The following is a 21,006-nucleotide window of genomic DNA, read 5'->3' on the forward strand; positions in this document are numbered from 1 at the left end:
TCCATCAGCTGGGCTTTATTTGTGAAGGTCTCTTTCCTCGGAAGTGAGCCAGGAAGGAGAGAGGGAGTTTCGGGGTGCAGAGCGGGCCTTGAGGCGGCCTCCTCCCCTGCCTGGATCTGCACCTGGCCCACTTTTCTCCCCCGAAGCCGTGACTGAGGAGGGCCTGGCTGGACAGGCAGAGGAGCCGCCAAGGGGGGGCTGACCCTGAAGTGGCTGGCGATGCTGAGCGGGAGGCATGGGGAGGACGGGGCAGCCAGCTTCCTTCTGCCCGGGCTAATCCAACCGAGATCCAGAGCAGGGAAAGGCTTTCGGGGGAGAAGAGGAGTTCTGGCTGCACTCACGTGTCACAGCCAGCAAAGGAATCCGAACCAGGGTAGGCTTAGGTGTTTCGGGCCGCTGCCGCCTTCGCCTTCTCCTTCTCCTTGGGATGGTGGTGGCGGCGGCGATGCTTGGGGAGAGACGTTAGCTCCAGTTCAGGTCTCTTTCCCGTGGCCGTATCTGCTTGCCGGTTCAGGTTGGCGTCCTCGGCACTGATGGGGCGGATGATGTGGCCAGGCTGGGTGAGGACGCGGGGGGCTGTTAGCTTCTGAAAAGCACGCTGGGTGTTCCAGGTGGGGCCCGTGGGCGCTTGGATGCTGCGTTCAAACTGCTGGCCGTTTTCGAAGGGGAAGGGCAGCTGGTTCACCTGCAGGGAAGAGAGCCTGAGGGTCAGTCCACGGACGGCAAGCAGGGCAGGGCACGACATCCCCCCCCCCACCCCGCATGCTAAACCAGGGTTCAGGAAGCATAGCCGTGGCTCAGAAGAATGGCTGCATTTGCCCGCTGTGGCTCAGAAAGTGTCATCACGGCTTGGAATCAGCCAGCAAACCCGAATCGAAAATTCGGGACCCAAGTGGATTTGCAGCTGCTCGCTTGGCCTGCAGTCTGTGCAAAGGGCCAGGTGGTGGCTGCATGGAAACGGGGCCGCTCCATGTCCAGAGCCCGACCGACTCCCCACCCAAGAAGAGGCGGCAGCAGCAGAGGCTTGCAGGGCTCCCATGATCACGGCGGGGGCCCTGCTTCTCCCCACGCCTTTCTGGACAACGTCTCCCCCTGCTGGGAAGCAGATGCCCGGCCAGGCCACACACACACCCACACACCCACACACGGGGTTAGTTGGGCAGGTGCTAGTCCTGCCCAGCCTGGGGGGTTGTGTGCGCTCCCAGTTTCCGATCACGGGGTGGTGAAGACCTAGGCAGGAGGGGGAAAGAACCACGCGAGAGCCTCAAGCTGGGCAGGGCAGTGCCGCCCTCCTCAGCATTTTAGTGAGGTAGGAGGAGAAGCCCCCCAGCTGCAGGCTCACAGACAACCCCTTGGCGCCCTGCTCGCCCAGCTAGGTGTTCACCGACCCAGGATCGCAAGCCAGGGACGCCGCCCCCAGCTCCTGAGGCTGGGCAAGAAGTCGCCTGCTGCCTTGCTGGAGGGGCCCCGGGCCCCTCAGGCCCCAGAGCAGCCAAGCCACGTGTGCCTCCAGCTGCGCCGGCCTCCTTTTGCCCTCTGCGCTGCCCCCCCATGCTCTCCTGGCCCCCCTTCCTGACCCCGTTTCCGGGGGCTGCTGCCGCCACAGCTGGTCCCCCTCAGCACAGCGGGGAGGAGAGAGGGAGGTTCCTCCAGGTGGCAGCCGACAGCCACGGCCAGGCCAGAGGCACCCCTCACCTGATGGCCAGCAGCCAGCACATTCCGCTGCTCGCTCAGGATCACATGGGGCAAATGCCGGTCCTTCCTGGGGGGCCCAGGTGGCGGCTGGAGAAGGAACCTGAGCGAGGAAGAGAAACTGGTAAGAGTCCAAGTGCCTGGCCTGTCAGTGCCATCCCGGGGAGGGACCAGCACGCAGAGTGGGGTTTGGCAAGCTCGGCCCCCCAGGGATGGAAAAGAGGCGGCAGCATAGTGGCACTTGCAGCCCTGGCGATGTTACCCCCCACCCGCGAGGGGACAAGTGCAGCGCTGGGGGGGGGCGGGGGGGGGCTCTTCCTGGCAAGGCCTGGCTGGTGACAGTGTCGGGAAGCGGCATCTCAAGATCAGTCGTGTCGTCGTCCCAGCCCAGCCCAAGTGGGCCTCGCAGAGCCGCCGTTTGGTGGGCCTGGGTGCAGCTGTGGCCCACGCAGAGCCATGTTCAGCCCCCAGCAGCCCCCTGCAGAGGCGGCCATGCCCAGCATGCAGGGCTGTGCCTGCCCAGCGCCGGGGGGGCTCCTCCTCCAAGGGAAGCAGAGTCTTCTTGAGCCCGGCACCATCTCTGGGCAGCGCAGCCCTTCCCAGCGCTCTCCTCATCCAGCCCTCCCCGCACGGCGAAAAGCCCCACACAGTGGGGAATGCCTCTTCCATGGAAAGAGGGTTGCCCAAGTGGCCCCCTCTTGGAAAGTAGTGAAGATCACCAGTGGCTCTCGTCCTCTCTCCATGCAGCCGGCTTTGGAGAACATTCCTGCCAGTTTTCACTTCCCTTCCTCCGACAACATCAATGACATTTTCAAGTAGTGTTGCTGTTTTTAAGGCGCCATTGCAGATTTGTCCCCCCGCCCTGAGAGGGGGCAGCTGCCATCCCCTCCTCCCCTCTCTCGGGGTGCAGACCTTGTCAGAGAGCCCAGCGAGGGTCTGCCCCCCCAGCAGGCTCCTGCACGAAAGGCAGCAGCACCAGGCACGCCCCCCCCCCCGGACCTACCGCCTCCTCTTCTGGGCGCTTGGCCGCAGCCCTGAGCCGCCCCACTCGCCCCAGCCCGGGAGCACCAGGTCGATGGCTTTGGGCTTGCCCGCTTGTTCCGCTCGGCGTTTCTCTTTCAGAAAGTCGGCCATGACGTTGTCGCTGGCAAAAGCCTCCCGGATCATCTGCCGCTGGTCCGTGGCCGTCTCCAGCTGCAAGGAGGAACACGATCAGCCATGGGCCTCGGAGGGCCACCCAGGGGCTTCCGGGCCGAGCAGACCTTGCAAAGCCCTCGATGCGCCCTCTGATGTTTCAAGGGGATTCTCGTGCTTTCCTGGGAAGGGTTGGAAGCTGCCCCGAGGACCCTGCGGGAGCCAAAACTCAGAGATTGGTGCTTCCCGTCAGTTTATAGCCGTCTGGGAGGCTCCCCCCCACCCCACTCTCCTGCAGCCTAGCAACAAGATGCAGAGAGACGGGCAACGGCATCCTTCGAGGCAATTCCGGGCACTGGTTTGGATCCCCCTCAGAGTCTGACCGGCCTCCAGCACCTGGACCAGAAGGGAGTTTCTCTTCCAAGCCGGCTGGGCAGGGTCCCTGCCTTTTAAAGAAGAGTCTCCCCGCACTGGTCCATGGGCTGGCTGCTCTGGCTGCCAGCAGCCCTCCAAGGCTCCAGGGCAGGGGTCCTTCCCAACCCTACCTGGAGACCTTCTGCCTGCAAAGCAGATGCTCTGCCACGGAGCCTTGGCCCTCTGCCAATGTGTTGCACACACATAATGGGTTGCAGAAAGGAAGACTCTCCTCTTGCCCTGGAACTGGCTGCCCAACCATTCCACTGGGTCATCCCAAGCTCTAAGGGAATGGGAGGAGAGAGGCCTCCGGGAAGACGCTGCCAGGGACAGGAACCCTGTCACAGCGCAGCTCTGAGAAGGCAGGTCTGGCGGGGGCTCTCCACTCTGGTGGGGACAGAAGAGGGCTGCTCTCCTTCACTGCCGCCGCTGCTGCTGCTGCTGTGTCTATCCAGCCCCGCACAGGACTCCCGGGGGCTGGGCTGGGGTCTGTCTTACGGTTCTTTTTAGACTGTGAGCCCTTTGGGGACAGGGAGCCATCTTACTTATGTATTATTTCTCGGTGTAAACCACCCTGAGCCAATTTTGGAAGGGCGGTATAGAAATCAATCAATCAATCAATCAATCAAATAAATAAACAAACGTGCTTCCAATTTTTAAAATAATTTGTACAGTTTCTAATGTCCACATGTAATATTGGTGCTGTCTTAGTGGCTTAATATATTTGTACAGTTTTTAAATACGGTGTGAACCACCTTGAGGTATGTACAGCTAGCAACGCCACACGCACACGCCTCTCTGTCTCCCCTCCCTCCTCCTCCTCCTCCTCCTCCACGCCCCCCAGCATCTGCCGGAGGGCCCTCTGCCCTGCCCTCCCTCGGCCTTGGCTTCCCTGCGCCAAGAAGCCCAACCCGCTTTGACTCCCCCTTGCAGAAGGAGGAGCTCCCGCCGCCTCGCCCTCTCCCCCCCACCGCCCCCCACCGGGGCTCACCTCCTCCTCCTCCGCCTGCACAGCACTGGGCCTGGGGCCCTGCAGGGCGTGGGGAGCCTCCGCTAGCACCGCCTTCAGGTCAATGAGCGCTTGGCGCTTGGCTGTCTTCTGGGGACCCGGAGCCCGGGAGCCCTGGGGCTGCGCGGGGGCTGCGCCTGCCGGCGGCGAGAGTGGGGCCCTCTGGGGAGGCAGCACTGCACCTGCCGGGGGAACTTCCTCCTGCACGGCCAGACCCTCCAGCTCCTCCAGGGTGCGAAGCGGGTCCAGCTTCTCACTGAGGAGGGGCCCCTCCGGCACAGGGCTTGGGGGTGCCGGCAGAAGCACCTCAGCAAGCACAGCCGTGGCTGCTGCTCCTCCACCAGCACCTGCAGACAAATCACACAAGTCACCTGCAGACAGATCACCTCCCCCCACATAAGCCCTGCAGTGCAAGGGTGCCTCCACGGTCAGCATCTGCACGTGGCACCCTCCCGTACCAACGGCCCAGCCTCCCCGGGGGGCGGGGGGGCACTATTGTTGCCTCCTCTGCCCCACCCTGGAGAGACTACCCCCAATGCTCCCCCACTGACCAATTCAGATCTAACACTCTGCAGAAAGCAAACCTGTGCCCGCCCCCAGCTGTGCCTAAATTTGTTGATTCTGGTTTGTTAAGCCAGCATTTCCTGGCCCAGACATTCTGGGAAACTGTGGTTCAATAAACCAGAAAGAACTGAATTGAAGTTGGAAGGGAGGGAGCACACAGGATCATGGCTCGCTCCTGGATATCGCAGAACAAAAGACCCCTGCGCACTGGGCAAAGAGGCACCTTTTAATGTGGTGATTCTCTTTTATTCAGCAGGGGGAGAGTAACTGGCCCTCTCCACCCCCAGCACAATACTTCCAGTGACTGTTGCTGGTGTCTATCTTGTGCTTGTTTTTTTAGATTGTGAGCCCTTCGGGGACAGGGAGCCATCTTATTTATTTATTATTTCTCTGTGTAAACCGCCCTGAGCCATTTCTGGAAGGGCAGTAGAGAAATCGAATGACTGGATGAATGAACATCATTATTGGTGCTCCTTGGACATTGGCCCTTTTAATTGGTCTGTCACCTACAAGAATGTCACCCACCTGGAAAAGATTTCATATTTGAGAACAGTTATACATCAGGTTACCACTGCAGATGTGTGGAGTGGATTTATATAAGAATTAAACTATTTATGGGCCATCCTAAGAATGTAGATCTCGTGTATTTATATTATTTTCGTCGGAGGTGTTAAAATGCATGAGAACTGGTTTTCTGGTGAATCCTTTGCTTTTTTGTCGGCTCGTTCCTGCTTAGGACCTGGTGTGCTGGATGGGGATTGCCAAGCCAACGGGGCTCTTTCCTCTCCTCTCCTCGAAACGGCCTGGGCTGCTTTCTTCAGGCAGACTGTCCTCCCCACTCCCTTGTCCCTTCTTGCAGTGCTGAGCTCAGCTGGACTGAACAGAGCACGCTCCAGAGAAGAAGGCACCCGGGAGACTCCCTCCTGCTGCGATCTCCACCATTTCCCACGGGGCAGAGGTCTGCTCCATGCCGGCAGGGCCCTTTCAGAGAGACTTCCAAGAGGCCGCAGGGCTCCGTTTCCCTTCAAGGAGCCCCCCCGCCATACCCTCCCTCCGGCTGCCAGGCACAGCACTGCAGAGCATTCAGCTGTGGCCACAGCTTCACACAGGCCCAAGAAGCAACGAGCTGGAGGGCCGCTAGGGGCCCCTGGGCCTCACAGTGAAGCACACTGCCACCAGTGGATTGCCACAGGGATTCTCAGATGTGGCTGACTACAACTCCCATAACCCCCAGCCAAAGGCTACTGCAGCTGTGGATGCTGGGAGTTGTAGTCAACCACATCGGGGAACCCCTGCTACCACCCCCCCCCCGCCCCGCAGCCAACTCACCACTGCCTTGTGGGCGTTGCAGGCCCTGCAATAAGGCCTCCTCCTCCTCCTCCTCCTCCTCCTCCTCCGGCAGGGGGGGCTCCCCTTCCCCCTCGCTCCCTGCCCCATCTTCGGTGGCGGGTGGGTCCTCCGCGGGCTCTTGGCGGGGCTTTCCCAACATCCAGGGGTTGTCTGGAGCGGCCCCCCCAGCAGGGCCCTCGTTGGCAGCATCTGGGACGAGCCCTCCCTCGGCATCCGAGGCCTCGCCGCCTTCCTCGCTCTCCGACGCCGGGCAGGCTCTCTGCGTCAGCTCCTTGTTCCGGGCCAGCTGCTCTTGCATGGCCTGCCTGGCCTGGGGAGGAAGGAGCGGGCTGGGTGGGTGGGGGGGCAGGAGTCCACCTGGAGAGCTGGGACTCTCCTACAGCACTCGGCATCCTGCCCCTTCAGTCTGAAGGCAACCGATAGGAAGAAACCAGATCTGGGGGCGGGGGAGGTCCAGTGTCTCTCCATGTCTCCCCCAAGGCAGGGGCTCCCACCAGGGGGTACTTGAAGGGCTCCTAGGGAGAGTCCTCAGGGCCTTCCTGCCTCCCCATTGAAATTAATGCAAGGAGTTTACTTCCAACAGGAATAATTTCAAAAAAGTTCATTTCAGCGGGAGTACTCGTGAGCAACTTGGTCTGAATGTAAGCCAGTCACTGGAATAGCCTGTCTCTTAACATTTCAGAGTGTCTGTGTGCGCGCATGTGTATGTGCACATGCGCACACACAGACAGACAATCTCTCTCTCTCTGGGGTAACTGTGCTGAAGGTTTGCAACAGAAGGGATGCCTTTGTTGAAAAGGGCTGGGAACCCTTGATCCCATGCTTACAAGGCTATACTAGCACATCAAATTCAGGTTTTGTATTGGGACCATTAACTGCATTTAAGAGGCTTGACTACTGTAATGCAGTCTACGTGGGGCTGCCGCTGTCCAGAAACTACAGTCTGCTTTGCTTTTAAGGAAGACTTTCAAGACACACCCATTTCCTCAGGCTTATAACTGAAATTAATTTTAAACTGTTTAATTTTTTTTATCCCATGAAATTGTTTTTACTCTGTTTTGTATTTGTTGTTTTAAATTATGTTCACTACCTAGAGATACTCATATCAGGCAATATATGACTGATAAATAAATAAATTTATCCTTGGAACATGTCTGCAGATTTCAGGTTCTGTTGAACTTTTCAGCAAGGATTTTAACAGTCTTCTCTGACAGAAAGCCAATTCTGTGCAAGATGTACCAAGAGTGACAAGTGACCAGAGGGGTCTGGATCTGGCCATAAAGACCAGGCTAGTGGTCTAACCCTAACCCAGGTCAGGGGTGTCTCTCTAATGGAGCAGCCCCCGCAGCCCCTGAGACCCCCACCCCAGCTCCACCCCGCCCTATTTTCTTCATTATCTCCCCCACTCCCAAGGGCCACTGGGGAGGGAGGAGAACACGGGCACCCCCCACCCCCCGCTCTTGGTCCATCTGGCCCAGGACTGTCTACCCAGACATGCAACGGCTTCTCCAAGGTGGCAGGCAGGAGTCTCTCTCAGCCCCCTCTTGGAGATGCCGCTGCCAGGGAGGAAACATGGAACCTGCTGCTCTTCCCAGAGCAGCTCCATCCCCTGAAGGGAATATCTTGCAGGGCTCACACCTGTAGTCTCCCATTCAAAAGCAAACCAGGGCAGACTCTGCTTAGCAAAGGGGACAGTTCATGCTCGCTACCACAAGACTCCATCCCCTGCTCCAAAATGCTTGTGGAGGTGGCCTATTAGCTGCTCTACGGTGAACAGCCTGAAGTCTCAGGGAAGCCTTTTTCTAGCTTCAGCTTGAGTCCATCTCTCTCTCAAGCATCTGCCTTGGCTGGAGTGACATCAGGCAACCTTGGCTCCCCGGCTGTTAGGAAGCGGCCTTACACCGGGTCAGACTCTTGGTCCATCTAGCGCAGTACACTGACTGGCAGCAGCTCTCCAAGGTTTCAAGCAGGGACGAGTCCCTTCCCAGCCCTAACTGGAGGAGATGCTCCCGCCGCCGCTGCCACCGCCAGGAATTGAAGCTGGGTCCGTTGGCAGGCCAAGCAGAGGCTCTGCCACTGAGTGGTGGCCCTGCCCCCCCCCCAGGGGAATAGCTGACGGCCAAGAGCACTCACCCATCCAAATGCAAGCCAGGGCAGAGCTGGCTTAGCATACTCACTGCTGCAAGACCAGCTCGCTTCCCTTCTGAGGGGGGTGGTCATTCAACCCCAGCTGGAGCACCAACCACTGAACAACAGGCTGAAAAGGGTTTCGGGCATCGCGCCGCTCACCTCGAGGTCATACTTGGCCATGAGGACCGTCGATTTGGCCCACCTGCCCTTGTTCTGGTGTTTCAGGCTCATCCTCTCCTGTTCCGAGAAAGAAGGAAGAGGTCAGGCTGGCCGAGCTGGGGAAGAAGTGCCCCCCCGTCCCCCCTCCCCGCCAGGCTGGGGGTCTCTGGGCCTCCCCCCACCTCCATGCGCGCTCTCTCCATCCTCTCCAACTGCTCCAGAGCGGCCTCGGGGTTGTTCTTCTGCAGCGCCTCAAACTCTTGCAGGGCCTTCCGATTCCTTCCCTTCCGCAGCACTTTGTGGTACCTGCAGGGAGAGAGAAACCGCGGGGTGGAAGCCCTGGTGGCCACTGCCATGGCCACCTCTGGAGTCAAGGAGGCAACGGCAGATTTCCCTGAAGGCAAGGCTAGGTTTTCCCCAAGTTCCTTGATGCTAGGAATTGGGCTGGGGCCCGATCTTAAGTCCAGAGTCCCCTCCCTTTGGGGTCAATACAGACATAACCTGCAGTTATTTTTAAAGGGGGTCCTCTGGAATTAAGCACCATCTTTGATCCGCCCACACCTTCATCTGCTGGGCTGTACAGATGATATACTTGGGGGCTGTGTGTATATTCTGTCTGCACAGGACCCACAATTCAGCATTCTCGGTACACTGTAAAAGCAAGAGCCGAGCCTACAGCCGTCTGAGAAGCAAGAGAAGTCTCAGAAACCAGAAGAGAATTACAACAGGGATTTTCAACGAAAGGAAAAACGAGATTCGGGTGCTTTGCATGGGCTTTTCGGTCCTCATTTCCCCCATACAGCAGCCAAGCAAGACAGGTGTCCTGCTGCAGCGCAGGCAGCCACGTGCTTTTCCTTCTTCACTGGCTGGTCCGTGTTTCAACAGTCCTCCTGACCCCAAGCTCATAGCCTTTCCCAGCCCTATCTACATAAAAAGGGGTCTCCCAGTTCTTCCAGAACCTGAACCTTGGATGGATGCAGCTTCACCAGCTCAATGCAGAAGAAGCCTCTTGTTAAAAATTGAGAACTGAAAGCTGTTGCCGAGATCTACCGCCGGTCTCTCTCTCTCTCCCACACTCTTGAGTGGCAAGAGGCAGTTTCCTTTGCAGCTGAAGAGGTTCTTGGGTGCTTCCCCCAAGCCTAGTCCCCAATCCCTGAAGGGAGACCACCAGCAGCCACCTCCCAATCCGGGCTACTTGGCAGCCGATGGCCGAGCTCTGCCTTCCGCCCCCAGGACTCCGCCCCCATGTTCCTGGGCAGGAGGCCAGGGTCTCCAGTGCCATGGGCTGAGATGCTCTCCTATGATGATGATTCACATTTGATATCCCGCTCTTCCTCCAAGGAGCCCAGAGCGGTGTACTACATGCTTAAGTTTGTTTTTCACAACAACCCTGTGAAGGAGGCTAGGCTGAGAGAGACGTGACTGGCCCAGAGTCACCCAGCTAGTTTCATGGCTGAATGGGGGTTTGAACTCGGGTCTCTCTGGTCCTAGTCCAGCACTCTAACCACTACACCACGCTAGATCCATCCCAGCTCCAACACATGTCCCTGCTCAAACCCCGCCCTGCTAATGTGATGAACAAGCATCACCACCTCCTCCCACCCAAATCCCTTCCACATGGGAAGCAGGACACACAGTCTCCACCCCTAGAAGAACCAGCAGCCTAGTATGGCAGAGAACAGGGCTGCACAACTTCGCCCCTCCATCCCCAACCATCGTGGCCAACAGGCAGGGATGATGGGAGCTGTAGTCCAACATGTGCAGGAGGGCTGAGTTGTGTAGCCCTGGCCCAGAACGTAGCTTAGAGGCAGAGCAAAAGCATACAGAGGGTCCCGGGTTCAGCTCCTGGCTGGGAAAGACCCTCCTCCTCCTCCTCCTCCCTGCCCGCATCCCGGGCCGGTGAGCTGGCTGGGCCCCAGGTGGCTCCTCCCAGACCTTCCAGCCATACGTTACTTTTTGCTCTTGATCTTCCGCTCCCGCCGCGCCTTGGCCTCGTAGTAGGACTGCAAGGCCCGAGCCCTCTGAAGTTCCCTCCGGCGTAGCTGAGCCTGAAAGGAGAGAGAGGAGGGCTGGCTGGCTGGCTGGAGGCTCTGGGGGAGGCAGGCGGGCCGGGGGGCAGGCAGGCGGGCCGGGGCTCACCTCTTCCAGGCTCATGGCCTGCAGGGAGGCCTTCTCCTGCGGGGTCAGAAGGGGATCCTTGACGGGCTGCTGCGTCTTGTGGAGAAGGCTGAAGATCTCTTCCTCCAGCGGAGTCCGAGCCTGGGGCGGAGGATAAGAAAGAGGGACGCAGTAAAAAGACCAACCTCCGGGGGTGCTAGGAGGACAGGGAGGCTTGTGCAATCAGGCTGGGGCGTGTTTGCACATGTGGCTGGAGTGGAGGAGCCTAGTAAGCCACACGGCCTACTCACAGGAGGGGCCTCCCTTTCCCACTCCAGAGGAACAGCCCTCTCCCTCCGCCTGCAGCTGGGTCCAGGCCATGCCAAAGCTCCACCTCTGCCTGACGCCCAGCCGCCACCTCAAGCGGGGGGGGGGGGTCGTAGCTCAGCGGCACAGCCTCTGCTCGGCATGCAGGCGGCCCCAGCCTCAATCCCTGGCGGCGGCAGCAGCAGCAGCAGCAGCCGCCTCTCCAGACAGGGCTGGGGAAGACCTGCACCTGAAACCTGGGAGAGCCGCTGCCAGTCAGAGTAGCCAACCCTGAGCGCGAGGGAGCAAGGGTCCGACTCTGCACAAGGCCGTTTCTTCTCTTCCAAGCACCCACCTGCCAGCTGCTCACCACTTCTTCCACCGGGGCCACAGCCACACCCTCTTGCTGCAGGGGGAAGACCAGCTGCTCCGCCCGCCGGTTCTGCCTCACCACCGGATCCCACTTGGCTAGTGCCTGGGACGTCTGTGTGTAGGCAGCTTCCCTCACAATCTGCAGAGGGGGAGAGAGAGAGAGAGAGAGAGAGAGAGAAATCCATAGGCAACAGAACGGCACTGCGGACTCCAGTCAAGGAGACACGAAGAGAGTCCAAGACCCCCCGAGAGTGCACGAGTCTCCCCGCTGGGCAGGCCTCGGAGATCTTGCAGCGGCATGGCAAAGGCCCAAGCACTCACCAGCCAGTTCCGGCACCAGCCAAAGAGCTTAGTTATCGTCTGCCTGGTTCGTTTTTAAGCAACATGACTATTACAGAAAGGTCAACAGGGGTCTTTGAGGAGACCCCAAAAAGCCATCTTCACTCCCAGCACTTCCAGTTTTAGAAACAAAGTGGTGGGGAACCTTAAAGACCAACACGTGGATGGTAGCATCAGCTTTCATGGACTGTGATCCACTGCACAAGCTTACAGTGCAATAAGTGAGTTGGTCCTTGAGGTGCCACATGACGGCGTATTACAGCTGCTGAAACATGGTTGCCCCAGGCAAGTGGCTACCCGTTAAAAATGTGTTCATAGCAAACAACAAAAGCTTTAGCTGATTAAAGCTTGCTGTTCTAGTTGCCACACTCTATGGCTCAAAGAGATTGTGTGAAGCCCCTTCACATCAGGGATGCACCTCTTTGGCCCTCCAGCCGTTGTGAAACTAGAACACTGAACATGGCTGACCACTGAGGCTGGGGATGATGGGAGTTGTAGTCCAAGAGCAGCTGGAGGGCACAAAATGACAAGACTTTCAGCATCGTAACTGGAGAGCAGTTGGATACTTTCCCAAAACATGAATTTGGGGTGCTAACTGTCTAGCATCAAAATAGCCTTTCTACATGCTGATACGACGGCTAATGATTCTTCATGGACATTAACATGTCTACTCTCCTCAACGGCCACCTAACTAGGAATCCATCATCACACCCTAAAGTAACGGATCTCATAACAGGATACTGATAAGTTGTGAGAAGTGCACCTTTCCATGGCTTCTCTCCATTCTGCTCATGCCTTCTCCCTGCACACTGGCTCACTGTTTTTCGGCCTCTCTTCCCCCAACACACACACGCACACACTCCTGGCCCCCAATGCAAGCTTCCTCCACTCCCCAGGGCCGAGTGCCCATCACTGCCCTGCTGTGAGCTCACCTGTTCACTTTCCTCCTTGCTCAGTGGGAGCTGGGCAGCCTTTTTCTGCTGGGCTTTGCTCAGCTGCTTCCGAACAGAGCCCAGAGCGGACGAAGTGGGAAGGGGCTGCAGCAGCTCCGAGAGGAGCACTTTCTCGTCAGCACCTGCAGGGAACAAGGGACCCGAGCGCTACAAACCTTACACCAAGCCAGACCTTTGGACCACCTAGTTACTGTCAGCGCTGGCTGGCAGTGGCTTTCCAAGGGTTTCAGGCAGGAGTCGCTCCCAGCCCTAGCTGGAGCTGATGCACAGGACGTTCTGCATGCAAGGCAGGGGGTCTGCCGCCGAGCGATGGCCCCATCCCCATCAGTGGCATGCCTCCCATCCAGACACTGACAAGACCAAGCCGAGACCTGCTGAGCTTCAGCAAACTGGCCGTGTCGGGTGCCCTTAGACCTTGCTCTGGGACTGAGGACTGGGAAGCGCTTCACAGGCCAGGCTTCTCCCAGCCAAGCCCATGGAGAAGAGAGGACCCCCTCATGCCAGCAACTGCCTGCCACCCAGGGAGAGCTGAAGGCAAAAGATCCCGCACCTCCACTGCTCACGTCGAATTCCAAGACCTGCCCGCTTGCCTCGGTACGCTCTGCTACTCGCCGCCTGCATGAAAGAGAAGGAGCAGCTTAGGATCGGGGAAAGGGAAGCCAGCCACCCAAAGGACTCCCTCCAAGTCCTCCTCCTCCTCCTCCCTTGCTCCTTACCGCTTCCCACCAGCCAAAATGCTGAGTGCATCCACAAGCTGCCGGTGCTTCTTTGCCACTGCTCCATTTTCCACCTAGGAGACAAAACACTGCCCGTGAGGAAAGCCCATGTCAACGGCTGAAGCAGAACTCAACTGGGGATCACATTTGCTGTGACAGTTTGAATAACCACAAAGTCAAGAAGGTCTCTAAGCTGACCTGTCACTTGCCTGCAACACTACAGGGCTGACCTGTGAGGAGAAGCAGCTACCAGAAAGTCAGGCTGATATTCCAGTGCATGAGCCCCAAACCAGAGACGGGACTCATTGCACCAGACTCGGAATGGATATGCAAGTAAATAATTATAATGATAATAATTTGGTGTGTGACCTTGATGTTATAACTTATCTCAAGATGTTATAAAGTGGTTGACTTAAAAATGCATCAACAATGTTAGAAGGCAAATCATAAAGGAAGGGAAAGAGCTGTAAAAGGAATCAGAAATAAGGCAAGACAGAGATTAAGAACGTAGGAAGCTACCTTATGCTGAGTCAAGACGCTTGATACATCTAGCTCAGTATTGTCTACACTGACTGGCAGCCACTTCTGCAAGGTTTCAGGCAAAAGTCTCTCCCGGCCCTGCCTGGAGATGTGCCAGGCATTGAAGCTAGGACTTCCTGCACGCAAAGCGGATGCTCTGCTTTGAGCTCTGCTCGGCATAGATGCAGGCTTTCCAATACTGCTTTTGCAAGGAGGGACCAGTTTGCAGCCATTTCTCCTAGACTGACACCCTAGGAAGGTACAAGAACGAAGTCCAAGCAGACACAGAGTGCTTCTGCCTTGCAGCTGTGTAAGTATAACTAACTTCCACAGACGATTTTAGCGGGCAGTGAAGATCACCTATTTCAACATGCTTTGGCTTGGAATATTAGAAATGGATGCTGGTGTTTTAAGTTTATGGCTGCGATCAAGGTTTTCTCTCTTACACATTTGTAAATTCTGCTACACTGCTTTGAGTTGTTAGCTGCATAGAATGCAACTCCAGCATAACAAGGTGAGATATAGATTACAGTAACGAATAAAAACGTTATTACAAATATTGACATAGGCTTTTCCACAAGACCAAGAAAAAGATTCTCAGAGCAGTTTACACAACTATCGGAATGAGATCTAGTAACTTAGATATCTAGGAGAAAGGAAGAACAGATCACCTCATCCTCAGAATCACTCATAACCGGCTCGCTCCTCAAGAGATCTTCTTCTTCGACAACCGCCATGTGAGCATCAAAGACACCGGCAGCACCAGCCAAGAATTTTCCTCTTCTTCTTCTTCACTAGGAAAAAACTAAGCACGTGTTCGACTGCCGGCAAGCAAAAGCCGCAAAGGCCGTAAAGCGCGACAGTACCTCCTCTTTTGAAGCTAGCTGTTTACGGCATTGCCGCCCTTCCGCCCAGAACACCGCGCTTCGCTATACGGGTCAGCCTTGCGCCACGCCGGGCGGCTAAGGGCCTAACTACGTGACCCTGAATGCGCATACGTTAATTATTTTAATGCGTGCGGATTTGAGGCATGCTTTTTTGCTCCTTCGACCAAACGCATCCAAGTAAGAAGAAGGGGCAGGAATGCTCCCCAGCCCGTTCCAGCTCGGGTCGAGGCTGTCATTTGCAGGAGGGCGGGGCCCGCTGCTTGGCCCCACCCTCAAACTGATCGACAGGCCCCGCCCACAGCCGTCGACGCCAGCAACCCCGGCAGGAGGTCTCGGCCCTCCCCCTCAGACTTGACCCTCCCCCTCAGGCGGGGCGCCCCCCCTGTGCTTTCTCGAAAGGACAAGCCAATGGGAAGCTGAGCCTCCAGCCAACAGGCGGGACTAACGTGCGCGAAGCTCTCCCCTCAGACCAGCCCGGGAGAAAGCGCCTCCTCTCTTCCCACAGCGCTCCGGGCCCGGCCCTTCCTCCCTCGAGCGCTGCCTTGTGGCCCGGCGTCCAGTCAGCCGAGGCTGCGCCCTCGGAATCCTGACCGAGCAAAGCGCCCGCGCGTGAGGCGCCGCCTCGCCCTCCCGCCTCTCTCCTTCCCGCCTCTCTCTGGCGATAGATATTGGCGAGTGGCGTTGCGCTCGGCCAATAAGGCAGTCCCCGCCGGGCCAGGAGGCGGGGCCGAAGGAGCGCCGAGCCAATGGGGAGCCGAGCTCCTTTCGCCTCACGGCGTCCGCCGAGCCAGACGGGCCTGAGCGAGGCCCTGCACCGCTGAGCGGCCGCAGGTGAGGGCCGCCCTCGGGGGGGGGGCGCGCCGGGCAGGGGGCGAGGGCGCGGACTCTGGCCCCGGCCGGCTGGCCGCGCCCCGCTCGCGCGCCCCTGGAGCGGGCAGGGGTGGAGCTCGGCCGGTTCCCTCGGGAGGCCGCGCCCCTCCCTCTCTCCCTCCCTCCCTCCCTCCCGCTCGTCGGGGGGGGCGGTGGCTGCCGCTCCTCCCTCCCCTCCCCTCCCCTCCCAGGGCGTGGCGGCGCTGCTGCTGCTGCTGCGCGTGTCGCGGGCCGAGCGCAAGCCTTGAGCTGCTGCTGCTGCTGCTGCTGCTGCTGCTGGGGGGGGGCGCCCCCGACGCGCACGTGGGAGCCTGCGGGGCCCAGGCAGAGAGGAGGGAAGGGCGGCGGCGGCGGCGGCGGCTCCGGGTCCGTGTTGGCAGGGTCGTGGGGATCGTGGCGAGCGCGCAAGGTCACGCAGCCTCCTCGGCCGGCCTCGGGAACAACAATGGGCGGCTGCCGCCACGCGAGGAAACGAGCGGTCTGTCTGGGCCTGGGCTGCCGGGCGGGGCGGGGCGGGGCGGGGCGCGGGGGGGCTCCCCTTGAGCCTTCCCTGGCGGGAGGGACTCGAAGAGCGACGCGGCTGCTGTTGGTTTGGGCAGCAGCAGCAGCAGCAGCAGCACAATGGGCCGGACGAGGCCTCCCGGCTTCCGCCTTCCTCCGCTGCTCCGGTCTTGTTGGGAAGGTAGATTCTCCTGCCTCTCCTGGAGCCGCTGAAGACGGCGGGAGCCGGGACGCCTCTCCCCCATGGTGCTTCTGTTAACGGTGAGAGAGAGAGAGAGTGAGTGTGTGTGTGTGTGTGTGTGTGTGTGTGTGTGTGTGAGAGTCTTGCATGGTCTGTGCTGATGGAGGCAGGGAGTAGTGGGTCTGAGAGAGGCGCTCAAGGAAGCCCCATGTAGGGTGTGTTTTGTTGTTTGGAAGGGTTCTGGGCATTGGCAGAGCTCTGCACCCCTGCTCTCCCCGGTGCTGAAAGATGGAGGACAGAGAGTGGCAAATATCACACCTGCATCGACGCCCACTTCCCCACACCCATTTGTATTAACTAGACTGCCGTATCCACTAGTGCTGCTCCATCCCCATAGAATCCTTGCTCCTGTTTGAAGCACGATTCTGAAGCCGTGGGGCCAGAGCTTGAGGATAGGGCCAGAGCTCAGGGGAAGAGCATCTGCCTTGCTTGCGGAGGGTGTCCTAGCTTCAATCCCTGGCACTGGCAGCATCTCCAGGCAGGAAAAACCCTGTGCTGCTGCCAGTCAGTATAGACAGCACTGAGCTAGACGAATGGTCTGCATTGGTATACGACAGCTTCCTATGTTCTTCAATAGCTACTAATGTGACCACAAAGGGTTTTGTGTTAAGCCTTTGAGTATAAGTTACATAGGAAGCTGTCAGACCATTGGTCTGTCTAACTCAGTATTGTCTTCACAAACTGGCAGCAGCTTCTCCAAGGTTGCAGGCAGGAATCTCTCTCAGCCCGATCTTGGATCTGGCAACGTATTGTATGCTTTGGTAGTTTGTTGGTTCAATAAAAAAATCTTGTCCTATCTTGGAGATGTTGCCAGGGAGGGGACTTGGAACCTAAATGCTCTTCCCAGAGTGGCACCATCCCCTAAAGGGAATATCTTGCAGTGCTCATACATGAAGTCTCCCATTCATATGCAGCCAGGGTGGGCCTTGCTTAGCTAAGGGGACAGGTCATGCTTGCAACCACAAGACCAGCTCTGCTCTCCTTATCTGTTCTTAAGTTGTTATTATGAACCCGGGTCCAGAGTCCTACGGGACCTGTGGCAGTCCCTTTCACTTTGGTTATATAAAAAGGAATCCTGCCTTATACACTCCTAACAGGTAGGTTTGTGTCCTGGGCGGGTGGTATTTTCTCAAAGCTGAAGAGGAAAGGTAGATTAGTTTCTAAGCTACTGTCATGCACCCATTGTTGAAACATGTTGAAAGAAGTTTGGGAAGAGCAAGAAGGTGGGCAGGACTAGATGGGAAAGGCTAGATTTTTAACAGCTGTTGGCCTAGCCTTTTTGGAAACTGGGAATATTCTGTTGCTGGATTATTCTGACTATAAAGCACTTGGTGCTGTCTCTCTAAAGACTGCTAGGAGGGCTGGGTTTGGTGAAAGGGTGGTGGTAATAATAATAATTTTTAAAAAAACCTTATTTGTTAGTTGCTCCATAACAAATTGTTCTCTGGGTGGCTCACAACATCAAAACATCCAATAAAACACATCAAATCATCACGCACGCACACACAATTTTAAAACTTGCTTTTTAAAAATCAAGTTTTAAAAGCCTGAGTAAACAGAAAGGTTTTCACCTGGCATCTAAAAGAACAAAGTGATGGTATCAGGTAAACCTCACTGGGAAGGCTGTTCCATAAACGGGGTGCTGCCACCGAAAAGGCCCTCTCCCTAGTAGCCACCCACCTCACCTCGTTTAGCAGGATTACTTGGAGCAGGGCCTCCGAAGAAGATCTTAAGGTCTGAGTTGGGACATATGGGGCAAGGCATTCTCTCAGATAACCTGCCTCCCAAGCCATTTAGGGTTGCTGTCTAGAGAGTTCAGTGATCTCTGCAATGCAGGGTATTAACTAATGATTTTTGCTAGCTTAATGATTTATCTGGCCTGGAAACTCTTAATATTACATGGTTACTACAAGACTATCAAGCATATAAAATATGCTTTAGTTGGGTAAGGCTTTACTCTGGTGAAATCCTTATTGGCATGTAATTTGAGGAAGGTAAATCATACGTAGAATGCCACTTCAATCATTTGGTATTCATCCTGGTGGCTTGTAAGGGAAGGAGTTTAAGGAACGCCACCGCCCACAAGTGTGTTTTGGGGCTCTTCCAGCCAGCTTTGTTTGCCAGAGACCATAGGGTAGTTGCTGATCAGCTGCAAGAAGGAAGGGGAAGAAGTCAGTTTCCCTAATACTTGGAATTAAGATACAAGCCATATTCTGTGCTTTCTGCTGGGCAAAACTGGCTCCTTTGAATGTACAGCGAGTGACGAATGCTGGGAATAGAATGTGGGTGTGTCAGGAAGGATGTGCTTCCGATAATGATCGCTTGGACAATTTCTCTAGCTGAGGTGCTGTGTGATGAGCTGTACTGACTGGTTTCCTTCTCTCTTGGTATCTTTCCAGGGGCTGAGGCTGGATCTCTGAGGATGGTGTGGGAATCCCAGTGGCTGGAGTGGAGACGGGCCATTGCTCAGCTGCTCTGCCTTCCGTGAAGGTGCAGCCATGTCGGTGATGATAGCGAGGAAGAAAGTGACCCGGAAATGGGAGAAGCTGCCAGGAAGGAACACGTTTTGTTGTGATGGACGCATCATGATGGCCCGGCAAAAGGGCATCTTCTACCTAACCCTCTTCCTCATTGTGGGAACTTGTGCCCTCTTCTTTGCTTTTGAGTAAGTTTATGATGGTTGAGACTTTCTTGGCTTCTTGGGATGGTTCTAAGACTGTTGGGCTGTAATCTGCATCCACATGGACGGGGAGAGTACTTTCTCTCTAGAGTCCTTTCAAATTCTAGGAAGTTTGTAGACATGGCTGCTTGCCATGAACTGTAGTCCTGTCTTCTTTGGGTGGCCTGGTGGAATTTGTCCTCTCTTCTCCTTTTTGGATGGGATTCTCTCCAGAGACTAAGTTCTGTTGCCTCCTACTGGAAGGGCAGAGCAAGCTGTTGTTCCTAGGATTGTTCCTAGAAAGTATTTATGACATGCTCATTCTTGTTTTAGACCTGTCCAGTTTGTCGTCTGATGCAGCTGCATCGAAATTGTGTGACTTTAATGCATCACCATTGTAATTCAGTCTTGTGCAAGGGAGTGGTCTGTCATCTTGGATTCCCAGGGCCCTGTTCTTAGCTACTATGGAGAACTGTGCCCGGATATGTATGTTGAATGAATTTAGCTGATGAAGAGAAGAGGAGTTTAAAAACATTTTAAGGGCACAGAATTGCCATTGTGGGCCTGGCATGAACAGTACTGACTGAACGCTAGTTCTTATATAGTGCAAGTTGCATTTGAAACTCTAATAAACATGGTGACTTGCAGATTGGGACATAGCAGAATGAAAGATGTCACCAGTATTAGCAGATGTATGCTAATTATGCTTACAGCGTTGTTTCTGAGAACTGTTGACTTGCTGTAGTGATGAGGTATTCAGCTAGCACAGTTATTTTCACCATTTTTCAAGTGGAGGAAAATAAAGAAACTTCAGTGTGTGAGCTATTTTCCACTGTGCTGACCAGTGGCCCCTCTAATTTTTTTTCATCTCTGTGAGGAATGAGTCTTGTTCTGGGCAGCAGTATCAAGGCAGTGTGTGCGCACGTACATTCAGAATGGGGCCTTACTGATTCAACCTGAGCGGGATCAAAAATGAACTGAGTGGACATCCAAAAACTTGTGAACATGTGCATGCCTTAGAGGGAACAGTGGTGCTGACCTCTGCACAGTACTGTGCTTTTCTCAGTGCTGGGAAAGCCCTTTAAGAGAGTAGAGCCCTCTCATAAGTACTGGAGGAAAACCCTTGTGAGGATCACGCTTCCTAGAACTCTGTGCATGCCTTGCAAGATGGTGCCGGGGCACAAGAGGCCTCTGTTTCCCTTGAAGGAGCCCCCCAGTGCTTGGCAGGGCATAGCATTGCACGCTGAGAATGGTCATCTCCACATCTATCATCAGCTACTAGTTGGAGGATTATAGGCCACCTCCAGCCTCCAAGGCAGGCTGCCTCTGAGTACCAGTTGCAAGGGAGTGACAGCAGGAGAGAAGGCATTCCCCTTTCAACTCCTGCCTGTGGCTTCCAGCAGCATCTGGAAGGCCACTGTGTGAAACAGGATGCTGGACTAGATGGGCCGTGGCCCTGATCCAGCAGGGCTGTTCTTATGGTGCTGGGTATTGAATATGACCATGCAGAGTATTCAGCTTTGGCCAAAGCTGCACACAGGCCCACTAAACAGTTAGTTGGAGCCACATTGGGGCTGATGGGTGTCACTGGCCCTTGGGCCTTAGAATGAAGAACACTGAGCTAACAAGTGGGCTGTTTGGTTATAAGCTGGTCTGAAGCTTGTCTGTTTGCCTCGCAAGTCCCAGGTTGAAGCTTTTTCCTTGTCACTTGCACAGGTCAAGTGAGAACTGTTGACTTGGAAGTGTCCCAGAGTTTTATGAGCTAGCACAATGTGCACGAAGGGACTGTGGAATTACAGTCTGCATTAAGGGATTGTGATCCTCTGAAGAGTAGTGTATAGGTGATGCTGGCAATTGAGAAACCTGAACTTTGAATCTGCCACAAGTCATTAATCTATGGAATTCTCTGCTATGGGATGTGGGGATGGCCACTAGTTTGGATGGCTTTAAAAGGGGTTTAGACAAATTCATGGAGGACAGGTCTATCCACGGCTACTAGTCTGGTGGCTCTAGGCTGCCTCTGTGCTCAGAGGCAGGAGACCTCCAAATACCAGCTGCAAGAGAGCAGTGGCAAGAGAGAAGACCTGCCCTCAC

The 21,006-nt window shown here is 56.1% G+C and overlaps 2 protein-coding genes across 5 annotated transcripts in view; one reads left to right on the plus strand and one right to left on the minus strand.

Annotated features, from left to right (window-relative positions):
- On the minus strand, positions 1–15,632 carry UTP14A (UTP14A small subunit processome component). 2 transcript variants are annotated; one of them, XM_053273392.1, is made up of 15 exons: positions 15,088–15,632; positions 14,426–14,548; positions 13,236–13,309; positions 13,070–13,134; positions 12,499–12,641; positions 11,211–11,366; positions 10,592–10,711; positions 10,406–10,500; positions 8,635–8,758; positions 8,453–8,530; positions 6,143–6,473; positions 4,232–4,596; positions 2,696–2,886; positions 1,696–1,795; positions 1–685 (listed from the first exon to the last, which is right to left on the minus strand). In XM_053273392.1, exons 2-15 carry the CDS (start codon positions 14,489–14,491, stop codon positions 380–382), a joined length of 2,214 nt encoding a protein of 737 aa, XP_053129367.1. In that variant the 5' UTR covers positions 14,492–14,548; positions 15,088–15,632; the 3' UTR covers positions 1–379. The 2 variants fall into 2 exon arrangements, with proteins under 2 accessions (XP_053129367.1, XP_053129366.1); XM_053273391.1 differs by lacking the exon at positions 15,088–15,632 and having other exon boundaries at positions 14,426–14,947.
- ZDHHC9 (zinc finger DHHC-type palmitoyltransferase 9) overlaps positions 15,263–21,006 on the plus strand; it is an 18,019-nt gene continuing 12,275 nt past the window's right edge. The window contains exons 1-2 of one of the 3 annotated variants that reach the window (XM_053273404.1): positions 15,263–15,472; positions 18,653–18,918. In XM_053273404.1, coding sequence (XP_053129379.1) covers positions 18,752–18,918 — 167 coding nt within the window. In that variant the 5' untranslated portion in view covers positions 15,263–15,472; positions 18,653–18,751. Of the gene's footprint in view, positions 15,473–15,699; positions 15,990–16,089; positions 16,274–18,652; positions 18,919–21,006 lie in introns of those variants that run through there. The other 2 variants (XM_053273403.1, XM_053273405.1) reach the window with 2 other exon arrangements.

The sequence above is a fragment of the Hemicordylus capensis genome, chromosome 11 (assembly GCF_027244095.1).
Source record: "Hemicordylus capensis ecotype Gifberg chromosome 11, rHemCap1.1.pri, whole genome shotgun sequence".
Lineage (NCBI taxonomy): Eukaryota > Metazoa > Chordata > Lepidosauria > Squamata > Cordylidae > Hemicordylus > Hemicordylus capensis.